At 36.6% G+C, this 21,229-nt stretch overlaps 4 protein-coding genes across 5 annotated transcripts; 3 read left to right on the top strand and 1 right to left on the bottom strand.

Moving 5' to 3' along the window:
* The first annotated feature begins 47 nt into the window (after positions 1 to 47).
* LOC124453151 lies at positions 48 to 950 on the top strand. The gene is made up of 4 exons (XM_047003903.1): positions 48 to 291; positions 369 to 517; positions 594 to 664; positions 740 to 950. The coding sequence occupies exons 1-4, from the start codon at positions 204 to 206 to the stop codon at positions 819 to 821; spliced, it is 390 nt and encodes a 129-aa protein (XP_046859859.1). The 5' UTR covers positions 48 to 203; the 3' UTR covers positions 822 to 950.
* LOC124453148 (7-methylguanosine phosphate-specific 5'-nucleotidase A-like) lies at positions 885 to 5,589 on the bottom strand. 2 transcript variants are annotated; one of them, XM_047003901.1, is made up of 12 exons: positions 5,330 to 5,589; positions 5,065 to 5,166; positions 4,929 to 4,998; positions 4,448 to 4,494; positions 4,145 to 4,188; positions 3,963 to 4,004; positions 3,769 to 3,858; positions 2,257 to 2,333; positions 1,814 to 2,004; positions 1,547 to 1,654; positions 1,355 to 1,470; positions 885 to 980 (listed from the first exon to the last, which is right to left on the bottom strand). In XM_047003901.1, exons 1-11 carry the CDS (start codon positions 5,438 to 5,440, stop codon positions 1,360 to 1,362), a joined length of 993 nt encoding a protein of 330 aa, XP_046859857.1. In that variant the 5' UTR covers positions 5,441 to 5,589; the 3' UTR covers positions 885 to 980; positions 1,355 to 1,359. The 2 variants fall into 2 exon arrangements, with proteins under 2 accessions (XP_046859857.1, XP_046859856.1); XM_047003900.1 differs by having other exon boundaries at positions 885 to 1,470; positions 5,330 to 5,588.
* Positions 5,156 to 7,439, top strand: LOC124453150. The gene is made up of 3 exons (XM_047003902.1): positions 5,156 to 5,181; positions 5,871 to 6,346; positions 6,694 to 7,439. The coding sequence occupies exons 2-3, from the start codon at positions 5,896 to 5,898 to the stop codon at positions 7,203 to 7,205; spliced, it is 963 nt and encodes a 320-aa protein (XP_046859858.1). The 5' UTR covers positions 5,156 to 5,181; positions 5,871 to 5,895; the 3' UTR covers positions 7,206 to 7,439.
* Positions 7,440 to 8,726: 1,287 nt separating this feature from the next.
* On the top strand, positions 8,727 to 13,535 carry LOC124453027. The gene is made up of 4 exons (XM_047003712.1): positions 8,727 to 9,401; positions 9,987 to 10,506; positions 10,596 to 11,993; positions 12,580 to 13,535. The coding sequence occupies exons 1-4, from the start codon at positions 8,964 to 8,966 to the stop codon at positions 13,374 to 13,376; spliced, it is 3,153 nt and encodes a 1,050-aa protein (XP_046859668.1). The 5' UTR covers positions 8,727 to 8,963; the 3' UTR covers positions 13,377 to 13,535.
* Positions 13,536 to 21,229: the final 7,694 nt, after the last annotated feature.

Below are 21,229 nucleotides of genomic sequence, written 5' to 3'. Positions count from 1 at the left end.
TAAATTTAAAATTTTCCGCCATTTTAGACAAATACCGCTGACTAGTGGCTAGAACTGACTGCAGTTTGCAGTAATTGCTGCAGTAACTACTGTTATATTTTTAATATTGTATTTCGTGATCGATGGAGTCATTTGACTACCGAAAGTTTTTTTAAATATTTGATAAAAAGAATAAAATATAAAATAGACTCATAGACTCGAGTATGAGTACTGCACGACTAACAAAGATCGCCGTTTATGGCGCAGTTGCATCAATCACTGGAGCCTTTGTGTTGCATCACTACACCCAAGGTATCCATAATTATCCCATCATTTTTCAACTTTAGCTCATCGTACGAGTCAGAGCTGGACATTTTACTTTGTAACAGCAAAGCTAGCATCTGGAGAGTATTACCAGCTGACAACCGATGCCGTGAGACGTCACATGAAATCCAATGATGTCCTTGGTGGTCCATTAAGATTCACCTATATGAACCTCGGACGAAGGGATATAAGAATCACAGAGGAGAATGCTATGGTATTACATACCCTTTCCACTTATTACAAGTGGAATCCCAACCGAATTAACATTTAATGTTTATGATATATTTCAGATTGTTATTCCTGTCAAAGGTAGCAAAAGATCTGGAAATGTCTTTTCGAAATCAACAAAAATTGATGACAGGTATTATGAATGGCACTATTGCAGGGCTCTACGATATAATGTTTGAAAAATTGATGTCATCATTCAATCACATAGATGGCAGCTTCAAATGGTGGAAATTGAAGTGAATGAAAGTGGTGAGAAAAGAATAAGAGTTTTACCAGATGAAACAATATAGGAAAAACTGAAATTATTAAAGCCGAAACTTACAGAGTAACGGTTAGAAATAGCGAGGGTAAGATTAATGAACACACATCAAACTTTAATTTCAACTGGAAAAAATATATGGCAAAGTATTTCAATATGACAGAAAATGTAACACATATTTTTAAAGGGGCTGATCCAGCATTCGTCAGAATAAACACTAACAGCTCAATTTTCTATTCGAAATGCTTTGATTGCAATAGTACCAGATATGAATTCAAGAAGACTAAATTTTTCTCAATAGAAAATGCTTTATGTGACGTCAAGGATAGATTTTGACTGCTTTAGTTCGGATCAAATTTTAGCGGTTTGTAGTGGTTGTTGCCATTCGATATGCAGACCTTTTTTGTTAAATCTCTTGCAATTGCTTTTGTTTATTTGCTTTGTGTAATAATATATTGCACGCCAGTGAATCTATCCCTGTTTTTGCCAGTTTCAAATGTTAATATATCCAAGTTTGAGCTGTTGTGATTTATATTGACTTTCTCCGGATCAGCCACTGTTTCCCTGATTCATTTTCCATCTAAAATCTTCATCAATATCACCAAAACAAGCGTCATTGATTCTGTATCAGCGATCACGATATCGTAATGTCGCTCGAAGTCGTTTCTCAACTCATTTACCTGTAATGAAGAAAAAAATATTTTTCAGCAATAACCGAACGTACTACCCACGAGAAGATTACAAAATGTTGCTTACATTATCGTTGAGAAAACCTATCTTTAAACATGTTTCGATATCGTCAACGCTGTCAATGATTTCTGCGTCTCCAACGTTGTCACCCATAAGTAGAACGTTGTGTCTTCCCTAAATAAAGAAATGAGATTTTGTTTTCTGTCCGTTCTTGATCACTTTGAACAAAACTGTTCCAACGCTTGCAACAAGTATTCGTAAAACACCCCAGGTCATTTAACCTTCCCCCTTCCCCTCCGCGAAGGCGTCGCGAGGAAGTACGTATATTTATACCTTCACTAAATTTTTGAAATGCAAAGACTGTGCAAAAAGTCCTTTATTACAGGAGTGAATGATTTCATCGACGCCCGTCATATTTCCCTCGTCATCCCATATTATCTCATTCGATATAATTGCCACATTGTCGAAGAAATTTCCATTTTTGGAATCAGCTGCTTGTTGTCGAAACACTTCGTGTAGAACTTCTAAAGGGATGAAACGTAATGGGTTGGTTACGGCGGGAAGCCGAAGAAAATGTTTTTTTATTGCAAGTTAATTGTTTAGTTTAAACAATTTATTCATCGCTGGCGTTGCCAACCCACTTTTCAAGTCCTGCTATGCGATTTTTTCCGTGTTTACTCGAAGCAAAAACAACAGATTTTAAAAGTAATTAAAAAATGCTAATGTCCAGATATTTACGTGCATAGCATGACCAATGACCAAAACTTGATTATTACCTCCAATGCCAGCAGAAAAAAACAAAACTGGTATTTTTTCATCATGTAACCTCTTCAGAAAATAAACTGCACCTTCCCTACATATAATTAGAAAGATTATTTCAAGGCTTGTTATAAATAATATGAGTTAGTACGAAGACAGTCAATGTAAATCAGTGGTGGATTCACTTTCAGGCGAAATAAATTATAACATCTTACATTATTTATGACATACATTTGCTATACTTATTAAGATACTTTTATTGCACTTCCATAGATTTAATTGTTTGGACATCTATGCCCAGGTTGTGCATCTTGAAAGGATCTTGTAAGATCTTCAAAGATCTTCTACGATGTTGTAAGATCTTTCCTGATCCTTGTCAAGAACTTTTCTTGACGAGATCATGAAAAGTGGATGCCATAATTTTAGCACGAACTTGCCAAAACGCAGCTAAGATTTCTTGCTTTAATCTTTTTTGATACCTTGCAAGATCTTCGAAATCAAGATCTCTTCATGATGTGGCAAGGTCTTAATACGAACTTTCCAAGATTCCACAAAGATATTGCCAAGATAATGGTCAACTTTGGAATATTTTACGCATGATCTTGTCATGATCTGCATCATTTACAAAATGTACTTACGATCTTCAAATGCCATTTCCAACATCATAGTTTATCTTACTAAGGTCATGACTTAACTTTTCAGTGATGATCAAGACTTGCACGAGCAAGCAACTTGCATAATGCGTTATGTAAAACACAGTAGTGCTTACCAGAAAGATTTTTAACTTTGTACACTTCTTTAGTCATACTGTCAGAAATCTTGCGTGATCTTACAATCTTGTAAGATCATGCATTACGTATATGGTCAGTTTTTGCATGGTCTTAGCAAGATCTTGCTGGGACCAGGATAAGATCTTGGAAAGATCATGATAATATCTTGTAAGACCATGTAAGATTGGGTGGCCATATTGCGAAGACATTTTGAGTGTGAAATTTGTGTCTTTAGTTATTTTAGTGTTTATAAAGACATAGCAAAGATCTTATGTATAATAATGCATGTGTAATAATGCAAATATTACTTTGCATTATTACACATAAGTGGAAATGGATACTTAGGGCCTGTTCATATGAGCCCGGGTAGCCGGGATTCAGCGAAGCGTTTAATCATTTTAGCCAATGGAAAAGATTAGTTCCTTCACAACAAAAAAGTTGTTTAAGCAATTTCCCTATGTTCTGAATTTGCAAATTCACAAAACCTTTAAAATGAAAACAAATAATTAGGCCAGATTTGAAAAATACAACTAAAATGACTCATGACTTATAAGAAAGGTTGTAAGTTTTGCGTTTTAAGTTTTTACTCCTTTCAATATCTCAAAATCATTTCACTCCTCGCTGAATCCTGGTTACCTGGGCTCATGTGAACAGCCCCTTAGTCTTGCCCCAGCACAATACCTATCATTTTTTTCATTATGTTTTTGTTTGCAGTAAGTAAGACAGATTAAACTGTCTCTAGCATGTACATAGATTTACCTTAAAACAGACGTTCCATTTTTAACCATTTCAGGAATCATTTGTTTCTTCAATCCAGCATTTTTAAAAACATCAAATATCTCTTTCCACCTACAAAAACAACAACATAAAACTAACATTACTTGTTGTGGAGTGTGTGTGCTTTTTTCTTTTCAGTAAGCTTACCATTATCAGCAATTGCTGTTTCAACTTACCATATTTCCATTGCCTTGCTTTTTTCTTCTGGTTTCGTTTCACTAAATAGAATGAAAAAATATTGATGAATTAAACTTGCATCACATTTAAGAGCAATAAAGTCAGTCTGTGAATAATACTTCTACTATTTGAATTTTGGGCATATTACTAGATTGCATGCGAGTAAATCAACTTTTCATACTTAGATCTCTCAACAGGATAATACTTTTCACGTAATTCTTTCTCCTAATAAGATGAATATAAAAGAAAATATAGTTGCAATGCAAGTGTTTGTGTTAACTGACATTGAGTACCACTAGTGCTGTTGAAATCAAAACCAACAACAAAGTTTAGTCCTTTGGAGTCCACTAACTTGGACTATCTACAGCTACATGGATTGTAATGATACACTCAGGTTTAAACCATTCACTTTAATTACAAAATCCAATCTCTCCAATATATCTTTACATGATACCTGATTGAGTTAAGTAAGCAATCCACTAACCTTTTGCAGGACATAGTCTGGCAATAAATCAGAAGTTCCAACAACAGCTAAAAACATAGAGAAAAATCAAAGAAATACTTCTAGATAAATATAACACAATTATTCATTTTTTTAGGAATATTCATTTCTTCTAATCATAGTTCAATAAGTGACACCTGCACCATCATGCTGCAAAAATAATTTCAAAAAATGAAAGTATTTTCAATTCTTTATACGAAGCCTGTTTCTTAATATTATGACCAATAATACTGTACAATACAAGTTGCAATGGTTTTTGCAACTTGCTGGGCAACAGTATTTTGAATTTGAGACATGAAAAATAGGACAGATTTTGTAAAATTTGTATGTCATTGTGATTACACCAACTCTGTTTGGAATATATGATGTTAGAATGACTAATCCTTAAGAAAAACACAGCCTAAAAAAAGGTTGTCTGCAGGAGGTTGCAATATGTGAATATGAAAGAGAATGGCCATTATACCAAAGCTCGTCTGTGCCCTTTCTCCTTGGTACACCCCTCTTGTAATTGTTCCATCAAAGTCAAATATTCCCTGTAAAAGATATATGCAATTCAGCTATAAATTAAATTTAGCATAATTACATTTCAATTTCCATACCTGCATATTTTTGGCCCCCCCAGCAATGAGTGACTTCAATTTTTCTCTCACACCAACTTGATCACGGATTAAAACGGTTCCAGCCTTCCCCATTTCATTCATCTGTTGAAGGACAAAGTAAGTTTATAACTTCTTAGCATCATTACACTGAAGAATGTATATTTTCTGTTATTTACGAATGTTGATATAACACTTTTGGTTTTCACAACAGACTTCAACCGTGCTTAACCGATTCGCGGAATACAAACAATGAACTATGACCTACAATATCGTTTACTATAGAATTGATCAGATGTTCTTGTCGCCTTCGGAAATACGAAAATCCTCTATAAGCAACGAACGCGCCGACGGTAGCGGCAGCTCCTATTGCCAACATTTTGGCTTCTCTCTTCGGCTCAAAATTGAAAATGGTTCTAATTAGACTTTAGAACAATTACAAAGTTGCATTTTGTTTTGATCGAATATGTAGGATGTCTTCGTCACGGCATGATAGCATCCACGACATGACGTCACAACTAGAGTTTCGCTGGCGTATCTTCAAAACGAAGAAGGTCTCAAGACAAGAAGCATCATTTTGCCAGACTGTTTACGATTGTCAAAACTTCATCCGGACAGTGTAACGAGATCAAACATTTCCTTTAAAGAAGCCAATATCAAAACAAACCATTGTGATAACTCGTTTCCAAGAAAACATAGTTCTGACGAAAGATTTTTACTTTCGTTCATAGCTGCAATTCGGACATTTCAGTAAAAAGTTTGTATGAAGCCGTATCTCGATCAAGATTGTCACAAAATATTTTCCACAGCTCAGCATCACGCTTAAAGTTCAACATGGCCAGCCATAAGCCAACGAAGGTGTTGTTGTTTCAAGATGACTACGAACGAATGAAGAAATGGGTTCTGCGCTATCAGGATAGCGAAACTGGCGGTCAAATTTTCGGTTTATGGAAAGAGAATAGGGAACCTTACGTTAATATCGTCATTGGACCTGGAAAAGATTGTAAACATGGCACACATTCGTTTCATCAAGATATGAAGTACTTGAAACGCGTCGGTAAGACGTTAAATCAAGACTTTATGATGTGTCACATAGGCGAATGGCATTCTCATCATCGCTTGCGTCTACACGCACCCAGCCACGGGGATTTAAATAGTGTTTGGAATAATTTTCCACAAGGAGTCGACTTTTTCCTGCTTATTATCGCGACGATTGAAGGGAGCGACGATGTACTTCTTAATCCTTGGATTTTCACGGCATCAAAACATGAACATTCCCTGATTGGTATGTTCACTATATTTTATCTGTTATTTGCAATAAGCCTACTCTGAAGATGACTACCACTAAGGTTGTCAAAACGTCAGTTAACAACAACAGAAACAGTCCTTCTCAGGACTATACCAACCTGGACGATCTACATTTACAAACATGTAACGATACTCCCGGGTTCAAACCATTTACTTTAAGCTTTAACTATTGACGTCTTTATCGCATTAACTTTAACATCAAATGCTTTTTCAAACTTGAATGCTATCATTGATCGTGGTAAGTTTTTCTTTTTAGATTTAAGAAATATTTACTGTTCTGCAAGATGTTCGGTGTTTGTATCTTACCGTAGTTTTATTTTATAGACGTGGAATATATAAGCGGAAAAAATCCTTTCATGAAAAATGAGCGGATCAAAGAGATAGTAACGCAGGGAGCTGAGTCTGATGAGCAGTACTTAAAAAACGTCAAAGAAAGACGACTGCTCCCTGGACAAAAGTTGGCAGGAAAGCGAACCGGAGTAAATGAAGAACGTCCTTGGTTCCATGAAGATAAGGCATCCTATCTGCTTCAATTTTTGAACACCAAATTGGAAGCAATAAAAGATCCAGCGAGTGAAGTACTTATAAACTTAAAAGGTGGATTCTTAAATATATCTTTTGTAATAAATCAATGCAAGATAGAATTTATATTTTCCAACGAATTCCCAGGCAATTTCATGGAAATTCTTTGCTCAGCTCCTGGAAGCAGTTCACCTTTAAAAATACAGTCGAATTTTCCCGTTAGCGAAGAAAACGTGAATGCGTTGATTGATTATATTAAAGCTATAGTTCCGAAACGAATTTATCATGGCGCCATTGTAAAATACGCTCCTTGATATGATTACATTCTCCAGACACTTTAATCTAATTAGAACTTGCGTAACACTAACTGTAAAGAACACTATACTTACAATATCATAGAAAAGAAGGAGTCACAGTGAAAAGTAATCTTAGTTTCCAATTACGAAAAACAAACATATCGTTACACTTTCATTTTCTCTTTTGCGACGAGCGAAGTTTGACATTAATAGCATAGATATTTTATTATGGAAATACATCATAAGTTTAAATCGTCAGTTGTATTGTTTGTGGGTGAAATTTCTTACAACAAGCTGCCAAATTATCGAAGTTTCTGTTTTAAGGGTTAACTTATCTGAACGATCCTCTGAGAAATAGTGCAAGTTAAGCACATTTTTATGCTGCAGTACATACAAGTCAGCGGTATGTGCTTTTCTAAATAAAAATAAGCTCGTGCGTGATGGTTTAAAAGTGAAAATCTTCATCAAGAAAGTTGTGCTTCTTTTATGCTTCACTAGCTGAAATATGTGGTAAGTTTTATAAATACAAAGACCAAATAAGTAGATGTTTGGACAAGTATCTTTATCGCTTTGAACCAGGCTCAACCAGTATCAAATTTAGCTTAGCAACGAGTTGTGTTTTCAACATGTCCGTGTTGAACTATCCAGAATTGTACATTGATAACTTATGAATTGTGTCTTCATGAAAGTAGAAACCATTTGTGTTCTGTGGACTTAACAGAATATGCAAAAGATCTCGGTTTACGTGTTCAATTTCTGCCGAATTTAATTCTTGGAATTCAAACAAATTTTGTTCATGCGGGTATTAAAGAATTGAGAGCGATTATTTCGCAATTTGCGACGCAAATGTACAACTATGCGAGGCGAAGTTGCTGAGAAAGAAAGGGAGCTTGTGAGCTAAAACTTAAACAAAGTGTTTCACAACGTCATAACTATTAAAAAACTACAAGAAAGTCGAAATAGTGGTTTTTGAATATAATTTGAATGCTTGCTGTTCATGTCTTCATGTTTAAACATGGCATGGCTTCACATTTGTTTTTGTTATAATGTTTCACAATTCCATCCAGTATAGTTCTTGTAATCTTTTTGGATTATTTTTTTGGACTATTTGTTCTAAACGTCATAAAAAACGGAGTTGTTAATTGGCATTTAAAAGTAAAGTTTGCAGTTTGTAAAATACGCATAATTATGGCACGTATATTTTTTTTATTGTCTCATGGCTAGAGTAGATTTTAATATGTTTGAGTGAGGTGACCCAGAAAAGTATTTTAACTAGTTTTGCAAGACTCCGAGAAGATTTTCAAACGGACAGTCTACTTTTAAGTATTTGCCGAACAACAGAAGCATTTACATCTTAAGAAGCTTTTTCGACACCTTAATTTGCCCCCTCAAAAAAGATTCATAAAAACTGCCAGTTAGCATGGTGTCATTTATCGATTCGATTCTATTTGAAGTTTTAATAAAGCTTTTCGTGCAACGTCCGAAGAAGTATGAAGTAAAATAGACCAGCTGTAGGCGCATGCGCAGTTATTTGGATACGGTGTGACATCATATGGAATGCGTGTATAACTACAGGGTGCCTTTGCGGGGGAATATGTTTTTGTTCATGATGCATGAAATGTCTCTGTGTTATTGTTTCATAAATGAAAATGCAAAAGCACTTTCGATTAAAATAGCAATATTTCACCGAACAACCTACAATATTTGTTACAAAACAAAATCTACACATTTCCATACTGATAATATAGTGCGCAGTTCTGCACTTCATCGTGTGTAATGGAGAACGATGGCGAAATAGATGTGCTTCAAACCGTCAAGGAGCTTCGTTCGGCTCAATCAGATATTCGTCAGCAGATTCCTCTTTTGATAAAAATCGGCGAAGTTTACTTGAGAAGAGCGAGTACAGACGATGGAACTGATTTCACGAAAGCAAACGCCTTATTCAATGCAGCTCGAGTTCGTGCTATCAAAGTCAATGATACAGAAAGCGAGGAAAAGTCTTTACGATTGATTGTAAAGGCTTATCGTCAATTTATGGCGGCATTTGCCAGTCGTAAGAATGAGATGAGTTGTGAGGAAGTACGTAGAGAAATCGATACTCATAAGAAATTTCTTGCGGACGAAAGGAAAGCGTTTGAAAAGAATGTTGAAGAGATCGATGCTTGCTTTGAGAGAAATCATGAAAATCCAGCAATCTCGCAGGAAAACTACAAAGTAAGAGAAACGATGATGGCTACTTCCTATATTTCTGTACAAGTGTATCTCAAAGTGTATGTTGGTGAATCATAAAGTATATGGAAGTATAGCTCAAATTATGTAAAATTGTATCTCAAAGTGTATGTAAGTGTATCTAAAGTGTATGTAAATGTATCTAAAGTGTGTGTAAATGTATGTAAAGTGTGTGTAAATGTATCTAAAGTGTGTGTAAATGTATCTAAAGTGTGTGTAAATGTATCTAAAGTGTGTGTAAATGTATCTAATGTGTGTGTAAATGTATCTAAAGTGTGTGTAAATGTATGTAAAGTGTGTGTAAATGTATCTAAAGTGTGTGTAAATGTATCTAAAGTGTGTGTAAATGTATCTAATGGGTGTGTAAATGTATCTAAAGTGTATGTAAATGTATCTAAAGTGTGTGTAAATGTATCTAAAGTGTGTGTAAATATATCTAAAGTGTGTGTAAATGTATGTAAAGTGTGTGTAAATGTATCTAAAGTGTATGTAAATGTATCTAAAGTGTGTGTAAATGTATGTAAAGTGTGTGTAAATATTTTTAACAATTTCTTTCATTTATCATTAAAGCAACACGCTAAAAGAATGCAGCAAGTTTTCGAAGACATTCAAGACATGTACGTACGACTTATGTCCGCGTTGGTGCTAGAATGTGAAAACCATCTTGGTCGACCACCATGTGACTATACCGTTATGGCCTTGGGCTCGGTCGCTCGCATCGAGGCAACACCTTATTCGGACTTGGAGTTTGCAATATTGCATGCTGGGTCATTTGAAGATATCCATTACTTCCGAGTGCTGTGTTATCTTCTTCAAATGAAAGTGATCAACCTCGGAGAAACCATTCTTCCATCTTTAGCAATCGAGGAGCTCAATAATTTTCAATCGAAAAAACCGAGCGATAATTGGTTCTACGATTCAGCAACTCCACGTGGTATATCGTTTGATGGCGCCATGCCGTGGGCCTCAAAGACGCCCTTGGGGCGACTGGCAACGGAGAGCAAACCAGCTTTAGAGTTGATAAAAACACCTAAAGAAATGGCCGAATTGCAAAACGAGATGATTGCCATTAAGGAAGGATATCATCTAGGTGATTCACTGTTGTTTGTATAGATTGTCTATTTTTAGTTTGATTTCCCTCTTAAGGCCATAACATTACATTCATTCGATAATTTTTAGCTGATATCTTGTCGAGGTGTTCTTGTCTCTATGGCAACAAAGCTTTACTGGAAGAGTACAATGAAAGAATAGCACAGAAACTTAACGAGAGGTCTTCGCTGAACGAAAACGATAAGTTTGTCAAGACAGTCGGTTTTGAACGTGGTTCAAAGCAACTGATGCTGGATATAGACGCTTTCGATCCTTCGCTGACGTATCTTCATAGTCGTTGCACTGTGGGGGCACTGTTTGATACCAAGAAACAGTTTTATCGCCTTCCAACGTTGCTAGTTTCAAATTTAGCGATGATTTTCGACATACGTTGTCCATCACCTTGGTACATTGCGGAAGAGTTGTGTACACGTGGGATCATCGGAGTATCAGAAATGAACAATTTGAAAATATGCATATCCATTGCCAATGAAATACGCTTGAAAACGTACCACGCTAACCGTGGTCAGAAAGAGCTATTATCCACAATTCCACAGTATGGTCACCCTGATCCATCCATGTCTCCTCCTGTGTTTCGGTATTTCAACGAGGAGATTGTTGTCCGTTTGCTTGCTGCAAGCAGCGAGTTGCACCGCTGTTGTCGAACGTTTAGCTTCAAGATCAAGTACGAAAAAAAAGTCGACGTAAGTTTGTTGAAACATGAAGTACCGAGTAAAAACGAAGGTGCGACGATTGGTACTCTGTACTATCGAATGCAGAGTTTCGAGAAGGCGTTAAAATGGATGAAATCTGTACCCACAGACAGTCCATCTTATGCAGTAGCGCTCAACGGCCAAGGTATTATCTACAGTAAATGTGGAGATGTCGGCAAAAGCGTCGAATGCTTTGAAAGCGCTTTGCAAGTGCATGCCCAGAAAGAAGGGATATCCCGTTTGAACGCGGTCTCGTGTTTGCAAAATCTAGCAATGGCATTACTCAGAGCGGGGCGATATAAAGCTTCCCAACTGAAAATGGACGAAGCTATTGCAAAGTACAATGAAATTCACGGCTTGGACAACCCGTCAATTACCCGATGTCTTTTGCTTCTTAATGTCGCAATTATTCAACAGAATCTTGGCAACATGCAATCAGCTGTGTTGACATTAAGAGAAGTGAAAACGTACCACAAGATTATGAAAATGGAGAGCGTTGCCATTCCAGACAGCGATGTCGTGGCGTGCAACTTTGCAATGGCGGATTGTCTCAGTGAATTGGACAAACACAGCGAAGCAATGGAATATGTGAACAAAGCTCTGAAACGGAGCAACAAATTGTTCGGAGAGGCGGATCTCAGTGTTGAGCTGGCGGAGAACTTCGTCAATGCTGGAAGCATTTACGAGCACTGTGGAAAGAACGATGAAGCTCTAGCGAATTACTATCGAAGTCTTGAGATACTGAGTAAAATTTTCGGTGACCAACCGCACCCAGGTAAAGTTACGATATGTTTCTAAGTGAATAAGAAGCATGCCCATTTCGCAGGTACAATTTTGATACATTTATAGCAATAAATGAAATTTGTTTTCTAAGGAAATTGACATAAAGCCGCTTGCAGACGAGCAAATTTTTTTTGACAAATTTTTATGTGGCAAATGTTATTTGCCCGTCCGTATGGAACTTTTTAGCTAAGTCTTCTTTGACTTATGCATTTGTTTAAGTGCTAGCCTGTCAGCTTTTGAACAAATGCATTTGTCATAGAAATTTTGCCACATGACTGATTTTGTTCTTCTGTAAGGTCTACAAAGATAATATGACAATCAACCAAATGTGATGTGTTGATACGTACAGACGATGAAAGAAAATTCGCCACATTAAAATTTGTCGTAAAAAGTTTTTTGCCCGTACACACGGGCTTGCGAGTATTTGTCAGAGAAAATTTGTCCGTCTGTAAGGTGCTTAACTCTTCTTTGATATTTGCATGGAAGCAACATTTGCTGAATGAACGTCATGCACAAAGTGGAGTATATAAAGTGGAGCATATTTCTTGGTTTTCTTTTCATAAATAACTTTCTTTTAGGTAAGATAACCTGCCTGAACAATATTGGCAACTTTTATTCACGAAGATATCAAACAGAGCGTGCAATTCCATATTTGAAGAGAGCTTTAGACCAGGCACGCGCTCTATACTGTGACAAGCCGCACGAGACCATTGCTTTGACACTCAACAATCTTGGCGTGGCGCTAAAAAAAGCCGAGAAATTCCAAGAATCGCTTCCATATTTTCAAGAAGCCAGAGAAATGATGAACACGATTCTAGGAACAAACCACGTGCATCATACAACTTCTGACATTCTAAACAATCTCGGTACCATCTATCAAGATCTCGAGCAGCCAAAGGATGCACTTCAATGTTATAAGAAAGTCTATGCAATGAATTGCGAGATATACGGCGAAGATTATGCAAGTGATGCCATGGCAACAGTTTGCTCTAACATAGCTTGCGTCTATGAGGAGCTGGATGACATCCACAAAGCAAAAGAGTTCTACACTAGAGCAGTTGACATTGATGGTAAATTATCATCCACTAAGAATCCGAGTCCAGGACTGGTGTCCAGTCTGTATGGTCTCAGCCGCGCTTGCGAATCTTTGGGTGAGGCACAAGATTCCCTACGGCATTTGGAAAAGGCGAGGGATATCTCAAAAGCCGCTAACTCTAGGAGCATTATGGAAGCAGTAGTCTTGGTGGAATTGAAAAAGAAATACGAGCAGATGGGTTTACACGAACAGGCAAAGATATGCTTGCAAGAGGCCAAAGAAGTTGGCAAATGTTTAGCGAAAAATGATCCGCTTTCACCTCAATCATTGAACTTCTAGAAATAATTAACATCGATTAAAATAACGATTGTCAAAATTCTACAAGTTTTTTAACGTAGTGAAACTCGATTTACCCTTTAGTATATGATCTTAATAAAGAATGACTATATGTAAACATTAGTTTATTTTGCTCTAGTGGAATTAGAAACTTTGGAAATGCAGAACGATGGTCTGAAATTTAGTTTATAATCAAACCTATGGAAAGCAGCAATGGATCTTAGTAAAAAAGATATCATTTCTGAATATCAAAAATGTTTGCAAAATCGCGTGACATCTCAAAGACAACACTCATCTTCATATAAATTACAATAACGAGACAGGAATCCACAAAGGCGTGAAAAACTGCTAGACTAGTATCCTGGTCTAAAGATTGTAGAAAAAGCCTTTAGGTTTGAATGGTATTAGCTAATATCAGGAAGTGCAACTACGAACTTAAAATTCATCACTAAAAACATGAAGTCTGAACATAGAGAAACTTTATCGTTTTTACAATGAATAAATGAATGTCAAAGGTAGGCTGTACAAAATCTATAACACCAACCGCACACGGATCAGTTGCTGCACGCTTATTATTTGACCAATTTACCAGGTTGCATAAAGTAAACGTTCACTCACAGTGGGTGACAAGCATACATCAAACGTCATCTTCTCTTGAGCCGAAACGAAGTCCACGTTTAAACTCATTTACTTTAGGTCTGGCGCATCTGAAGTTTAATTTTTGACCCAGGTCATAAGACAATATCTATATTTGTACTTTATAACAATAAGAAGTAAACCATATTTATAAATTGTAATATTAATATTTAGTTTCCATATAATCGTCCGAATAGTGCGAATCGTTTTATAAAATTTCAGACGATTGTGACAATTTAACGTTTCCATAAAATCGTCCAAGTCGTGCGAATCGTTTTATAAAATTTCAGACGATTGTGACAATTTAACGTTTCCATAAAATCGTCCGAATCGTGCGAATCGTTTTATAAAATTTCAGACGATTGTGACAATTTAACGTTTCCATAAAATCGTCCAAATCGTGCGAATCGTTTTATGAAATTTCAGACGATTGTGACAATTTAACGTTTCCATAAAATCGTCCGAATCGTGCGAATCGTTTTATAAAATTTCAGACGATTGTGACAATTTAACGTTTCCATAAAATCGTCCAAATCGTGCGAATCGTTTTATGAAATTTCAGACGACTGGGACAATTTAACGTTTCCATATAATCGCCTTTAAAGCAATCGCTGCATCGCACGAGAAGGAGAATTTATTATCAACCACTCTAAATTTGTCAATTCCGCAGTAACAGGTACAACATTTCTTCCTGAACCGTAAGGAATTGACATTTTTTAAGAAGATGTGTACTATACAATGTGTCGATAGTTTGTTGTCTTTTCTCAGCTTCATGCAATGTTGCATCAATGTTGAAACTGTTCTCCATTTTTACACCAGTAGTTGAGGCGGGCAAACTTGTTTTTGTAATCTTTGTTAATTTTTTTTGTATTTTATATAAAAAGTAGAGAGTAAAACGAGTTAAACTCATTGCTGTTTGATATCGCTATTTTGACGCGCGTGTAATCGTTTCCATCGTCTGAAAATATTTCCATTATTTCATATGATTGTCTGCGAAGTTTTACGATCGTCTCGATATAGAATTGCTGACGATACGAGCGCTTGCAGACCGGATGGATCGTTTCAATCGCCCAAAAAGTGTTTCCATTAAAAAGTCCGGGTCCTTTCAACAACGTTGAAACGATTAGGACAATTCTATGGAAACCAGGCTTTAGTTAATTCGAAATCATACTGTGTGCATAAATTAGGAAATAGAAAGCAGCAAAATACCGGAGATTTGCTTGAACACTTTATAAAAGTGAAAGAATCGAGTATGATATCGAAACTAAATACCATTTAGCAATTGCACAATTAAAGTCATTAATTTCTTTAAACGATTACCAAGAACAGCTTCCATAAATATCACAAGAGTTTACCAAGAAACCAAACGCAAACGTTTTATCCTGTTACAACTTCGCCCGCTTTTTGTTTCTGTGTTGTACATGAGTTAAAAAATCAATCATAAACACGATTTGAAGATTTACTCCAGTTCAGTTGCCAGTTATTTATTGCGAGTTAATACAATGAAAGAGAAAGGAAGATTTACCGTATTTATGTACACGGAAGAACTTGAATATCTAAAATGGTTGGTACTTCAGAAAGATAATATCGAGACGGGAGGTGATCTGTTCGGTGCTTGGACTAACAAGTCTACTGCAGTCGTGCAATTTGTGTTGGGGCCTGGAAATGACTGTCGACGTACAACAACATCCTTCCATCAAGATATAGCATATTTGGAAAGTGCTGGAGAATATTTCACTAAGGAAGAAGGTATTTGTAATATTGGTGAATGGCATTCACACCATAGACTTGCTTTGGCAGTACCAAGCTCTGGAGATAAGTCTACAATATGGAGACACTTGGATAGCATCAGTGGTGGACGCTTTCTCTTATTCATCGCTAACATTGAGGGCAGAAATCGTGTGAATGTTGGTTGTTTCATGTTTAACAAGCATACACGTCAAATGAATCAAGGTGTTATGGAATCTCTCTCTACCTGCAGCCCTTTACGATACTCATTTGAAACGCGGGCAAAGTCAAGAGGTGCAAATGCCGAGAACGGTCAAGATTGGCAAACATTTTATCTCTCCACAAGAAACACAAGATTTGTTAAAAACCCTGAAGAATGCGTTGAAGAAAAAGGAACATTTACCGTATTTATGTACACGGAAGAACTTGAGTATCTAAAATGGTTGGTACTTCAGAAAGATAATAAGGAAACTGGAGGTGATCTGTTCGGTGCTTGGACTGTAGAAAATAACAAGTCTACTGCAGTCGTGCAATTTGTGTTGGGGCCTGGAAAGGATTGTCGACGTACCCCGACATCCTTCCATCAAGATGTAGCATATTTGGAAAGTGCTGGAGAATATTTCACTAAGGAAGAAGGTATTTGTAATATTGGTGAATGGCATTCACACCATAGACTTGCTTTGGCAGTTCCAAGCTCTGGAGATAAGTCTACAATATGGAGACACTTGGATAGCATCAGTGGTGGACGCTTTCTCTTATTCATCGCTAACATTGAGGGCAGAAACCGTGTGAATGTTGGCTGTTTTATGTTTAACAAGCATGCTGGCAAAATGATTGAAGGTAAAATGAAAATGCTCCCTGCCTGCAGCCCTTTACGATACTCGTTTGAAACGCGGCCCAATTCGACAAAAGCTCTTGCCGAGATGGGACAAGATTGGCAAACATTTCTACACATGCACTCTGATGATGAAGATCTCACAGATAACGCGCGTTTTAACAAGTTTTGCAGAATGTTACTTTGGCCCTTTTTGCAATGTTTTGGTCGCGATGGTACGTTTGCCGAGAAAGGTGGAGATTGGAAAAAATTTTATCTCTCCACAACAAACTCAAGACTTGTTAAAAACCCTGAAGAATACGTTGAAGAAAGAGAAACATTTACCGTATTTATGTACACGGAAGAACTTGAGTATCTAAAATGGTTGGTACTTCAGAAAGACGATATCGAGACGGGAGGTGATCTGTTCGGTGCTTGGACGAACAAGTCTACTGCAGTCGTGCAATTTGTGTTGGGGCCTGGAAATGACTGTCGACGTACAACAACATCCTTCCATCAAGATATAGCATATTTGGAAAGTGCTGGAGAATATTTCACTAAGGAAGAAGGTATTTGTAATATTGGTGAATGGCATTCACACCACAGACTTGCTTTGGCAGTTCCAAGCTCTGGAGATAAGTCTACGATATGGAGACACTTGGATAGCATCAGTGGTGGACGCTTTCTCTTATTCATCGCTAACATTGAGGGCAGAAACCGTGTGAATGTTGGCTGTTTTATGTTTAACAAGCATGCTGGCAAAATGATTCAAGGTAAAATGAAAATGCTCCCAGCCCGTAACCCCTTACGATACTCGTTTGAAACGCGGCCCAATTCGACAAAAGCTCTTGCCGAGATGGGACAAGATTGGCAAACATTTCTACACATGCACTCTGATGATGAAGATCTCACAGATAACGCGCGTTTTAGCAAGTTTTTCAGAATGTTACTTTGGCCCTTTTTGCAATGTTTTGGTCGCGATGGTACGTTTGCCGAGAAGGGTGGAGATTGGAAAAAATTTTATCTCTCCACAACAAACTCAAGACTTGTTAAAAACCCTGAAGAATACGTTGAAGAAAAGGAACATTTACTGTATTTATGTACACGGAAGAACTTGAGTATCTAAAATGGTTGGTACTTCAGAAAGACAATAAGGAAACTGGAGGTGATCTGTTCGGTGCTTGGATGAACAAGTCTACTGCAGTCGTGCAATTTGTGTTGGGGCCTGGAAATGACTGTCGACGTACAAAACATCCTTCCATCAAGATATAGCATATTTAAAATGTGCTGGAGAATATTTCACTGAGAAAGAAGGTATTTGTAATATTGGTGAATGGCATTCACACCATAGACTTGCTTTGGCAGTACCAAGCTCTGGAGATAAGTCTACGATATGGAGACACTTGGAGAGCATCAGTGGTGGACGCTTTCTCTTATTCATCGCTAACATTGAGGGTAGAAATCGTGTGAATGTTGGCTGTTTCATGTTTAACAAGCATACAGGTAAAATGAACCAAGGTGCAATGGAATTCCTCCCTGCCTGCAGCCCTTTACGAAACTCGTTTGAAACGAGGCCAAATTCGACAAAATCTCTTGCTGAGATGGGACAAGATTGGCAAACATTTCTACACATGAACCCTGATGATGGGTGTTGTAGCAACATTTGCAGAAAGTTAATTTTGTCCTTTTCGCGATGTTTTCGTCGCAAAGGTGCTATTGCCGAGAAGGATCAAGATTGGCAAAAATCTCGAGAAAATAAACAAAATGATGATAAAAACGACACGCTAACTTCTGTCTGTCCAATGGAGGAACGTAACGAAAAATCCAAAAAAAGCAGCAAAGATTATAAATTTGAAAACAAAACACATGATGGTCGAGCCGAAGAAGATTTGGAAGATGCCTTTTCGTGTGAATGTTTTCGTTGTGTTCACAACATTTTAAATTCGTGTCAAGGTTGTCTTTGTCTTCAGCACCTATGTTCACGCATGAGTGAAGGTTTTCGTTATAGTCATCATGTCGCATGTTGGATTATCTGCCAATTCGCGACTTGCATTAGATCTTTGAATCAAAACAGCGATCGTAAAGAAACAGAGAACAACGTCTGACACTATTCAAGATATTATCATACACAGCAAAATAATCAAAGATGCACAAAATGAACTTATTCATAGTTCACATGGTACTTTTATTAATCTACGTTTCAACCTCGTTTTTAATCTTAAAATTGTTACTTCTGTCGATAAGTATAATAGTCTAATTGCACTTAATTAACGTTAATAAACCTATGTATACGAGGGCTTGTTCAAATGGTAATATTTTTATCAAAGACACGCAAAAAACAAGCAAATTTGTATTATCTCCCTGACCACGTTTTGTAGCAAATTTCAAAAATATCAACTGTCTTCATCTCTGCCATCTTTCTTTGAAGTTATTCCAAACTTAAATCTTCTTTACCTGTACAGTCTTTTTTTAGCACTATATAAGATATGCGGTTAAAGTTTTAGGTCAAGACTTCGTTTGCATTCGTACTTCATCTCATGCAGTAGAATGTAAATCTTGTTTAACTATACCTTGTCCAAGGGACAAAAGCTGTAAAATGACTGTATATTCTCTTTGGCACAGATCACATGCATCATTGAATATTTTTTCGTTTTAAAACCTGTCATTCTTTGATGGCACGAAATTTTAGCGATTATTTCTCTTAATTTTGTTGATATGAAATCCTGCTGTGTACATGAATTAGGCAATAGAAAGCAACAATTAAAAGACCGGAGATTTGCATAAAACTTGATGAAAGTGAAAGAATTCAATATGATATCGAAAGTGTATACGAATAATTTAACTCATCAATTTTATCAAACGATTACCAAGAACGGCTTTCATAAGTATTTGAAACGTTTTTCCAGGAAACCAAACGTAAATATTGCTGTTTTCGATTTCATTCTACAAAAAATTTTTTGCAACCTTTCTTTCCTGTGTTGTAAACTGAAGATTTACTCCAGTTCAGTTGCCAGACGTTTATTGCGAGTTATCACAATGGAAGAAAAAGGAGGATTTACCGTATTTATGTACACAAAAGAACTTGAATATCTAAAATGGTTGGTACTTCAGAAAGATAATATCGAGACGGGAGGTGATCTGTTCGGTGCTTGGACTAACAAGTCTACTGCAGTCGTGCAATTTGTGTTGGGGCCTGGAAATGACTGTCGACGTACCCCAACATCCTTCCATCAAGATGTAGCATATTTGCAAAATGTTGGTGAATATTTCACTAAGGAAGAAGGTATTTGTAATATTGGTGAATGGCATTCACACCATAGACTTGCTTTGGCAGTTCCAAGCTCTGGAGATAGGTCTACGATATGGAGACACATTGATAGTATCAGTGGTGGACGCTTTCTCTTATTCATTGCTAACATTGATTGTTGCAACTGTGTGAATGTTGGCTATTTTATGTTCGACAAACATGCTGGTAAAATGATTGAAGGTGAAATAAAAATGCTCCCAACCTATAACCCCTTACGATACTCGTTTGAAACGCAAGCAAAGTTTTTAGGGGTATATGCCGAAATAGGGCAAGATTGGCAAACGTTTCTATCCAAAAAACCTTGTGATGAATATAATGCTAAAATCAACCTACTTCTGTTCTGTTGTACGAAAGTTTTGTTTACACTTATAATACTGTGCACTAATTCTTAAATCAATGTGCTCATTTCATTCATCACCAATTTTTGAGCTTGTATCAAGGTTTTCGTAGGATTTCTACTGGCGGACGTATCAATGCCATTTTATCTTCCATTTAAAAAAGCGATCATAAAACAACGAAACATTGTATTTGACATACACCATGTATATTATTGAAATTAATGTACATTGAAATGTGCACACACAGGTACATATACGATGCATATATCTATACTTCATATTGTACTTTTATAATCAATGTTAAATGTTCAAAGTTCTAGTACATCATTGTAACTTGCATGCAGTTAATACTTTTAATTTGTTCTTCAGACATTGCACTTTTTCTTGAATGGCCATATTTTTCAAATAAAAAACACGCGTGTCTTTAACATTTCTTTAATCCATGGGTTTATTAAGGTCAGACAGACGCCCGTTTTAAAATATCAGCTGTCTCCATCTCTGCCATCTTGATTCGATGATATTTTGAACTTCTTCAGCCGTGGGTCGTTTCTTTGCATCGTAAAGAAGCATTTTCTCGATCAGTTTTCGCCTCCTGCCTTCAAATGGAATCCTTACATTATCCCGTTTATCATACATTTCAATCTCAAGTGGTTTGTCTTTTCCTACTAAAACACCATAGTATTTTTGGTCTTTTAATTTGATCAATTTTCTTTTGATAATTGCATGAAAGATAATCCCTAACGAGAATATGTCCACTTTATTTGTATGATAATCCTTGAGCATTTCAGGAGCGACATAAAAGCGCTGACCACAACCTTCTGAGAGGTAGTAATTTCTCCAGGATTGATCTTAAAAAAACGGATTTAAAAAGTCCGAGTCCTTTCAACAACGTTGAAACGATTAGGTCGTTTCTATGGAAACCAGGCTTTAATTAATTTGAAATCATACTGTGTGCATAAATTAGGAAATAGAAAGCAGCAAAATACCGGAGATTTGCTTGAACACTTTATAAAAGTGAAAGAATCGAGTATGA

The sequence above is a fragment of the Xenia sp. Carnegie-2017 genome, unplaced genomic scaffold (assembly GCF_021976095.1).
Source record: "Xenia sp. Carnegie-2017 unplaced genomic scaffold, XeniaSp_v1 HiC_scaffold_25, whole genome shotgun sequence".
In the NCBI taxonomy this organism is placed as follows: Eukaryota; Metazoa; Cnidaria; class Anthozoa; order Malacalcyonacea; family Xeniidae; genus Xenia; species Xenia sp. Carnegie-2017.
This window is presented reverse-complemented; position numbering and strand designations above follow the sequence as displayed.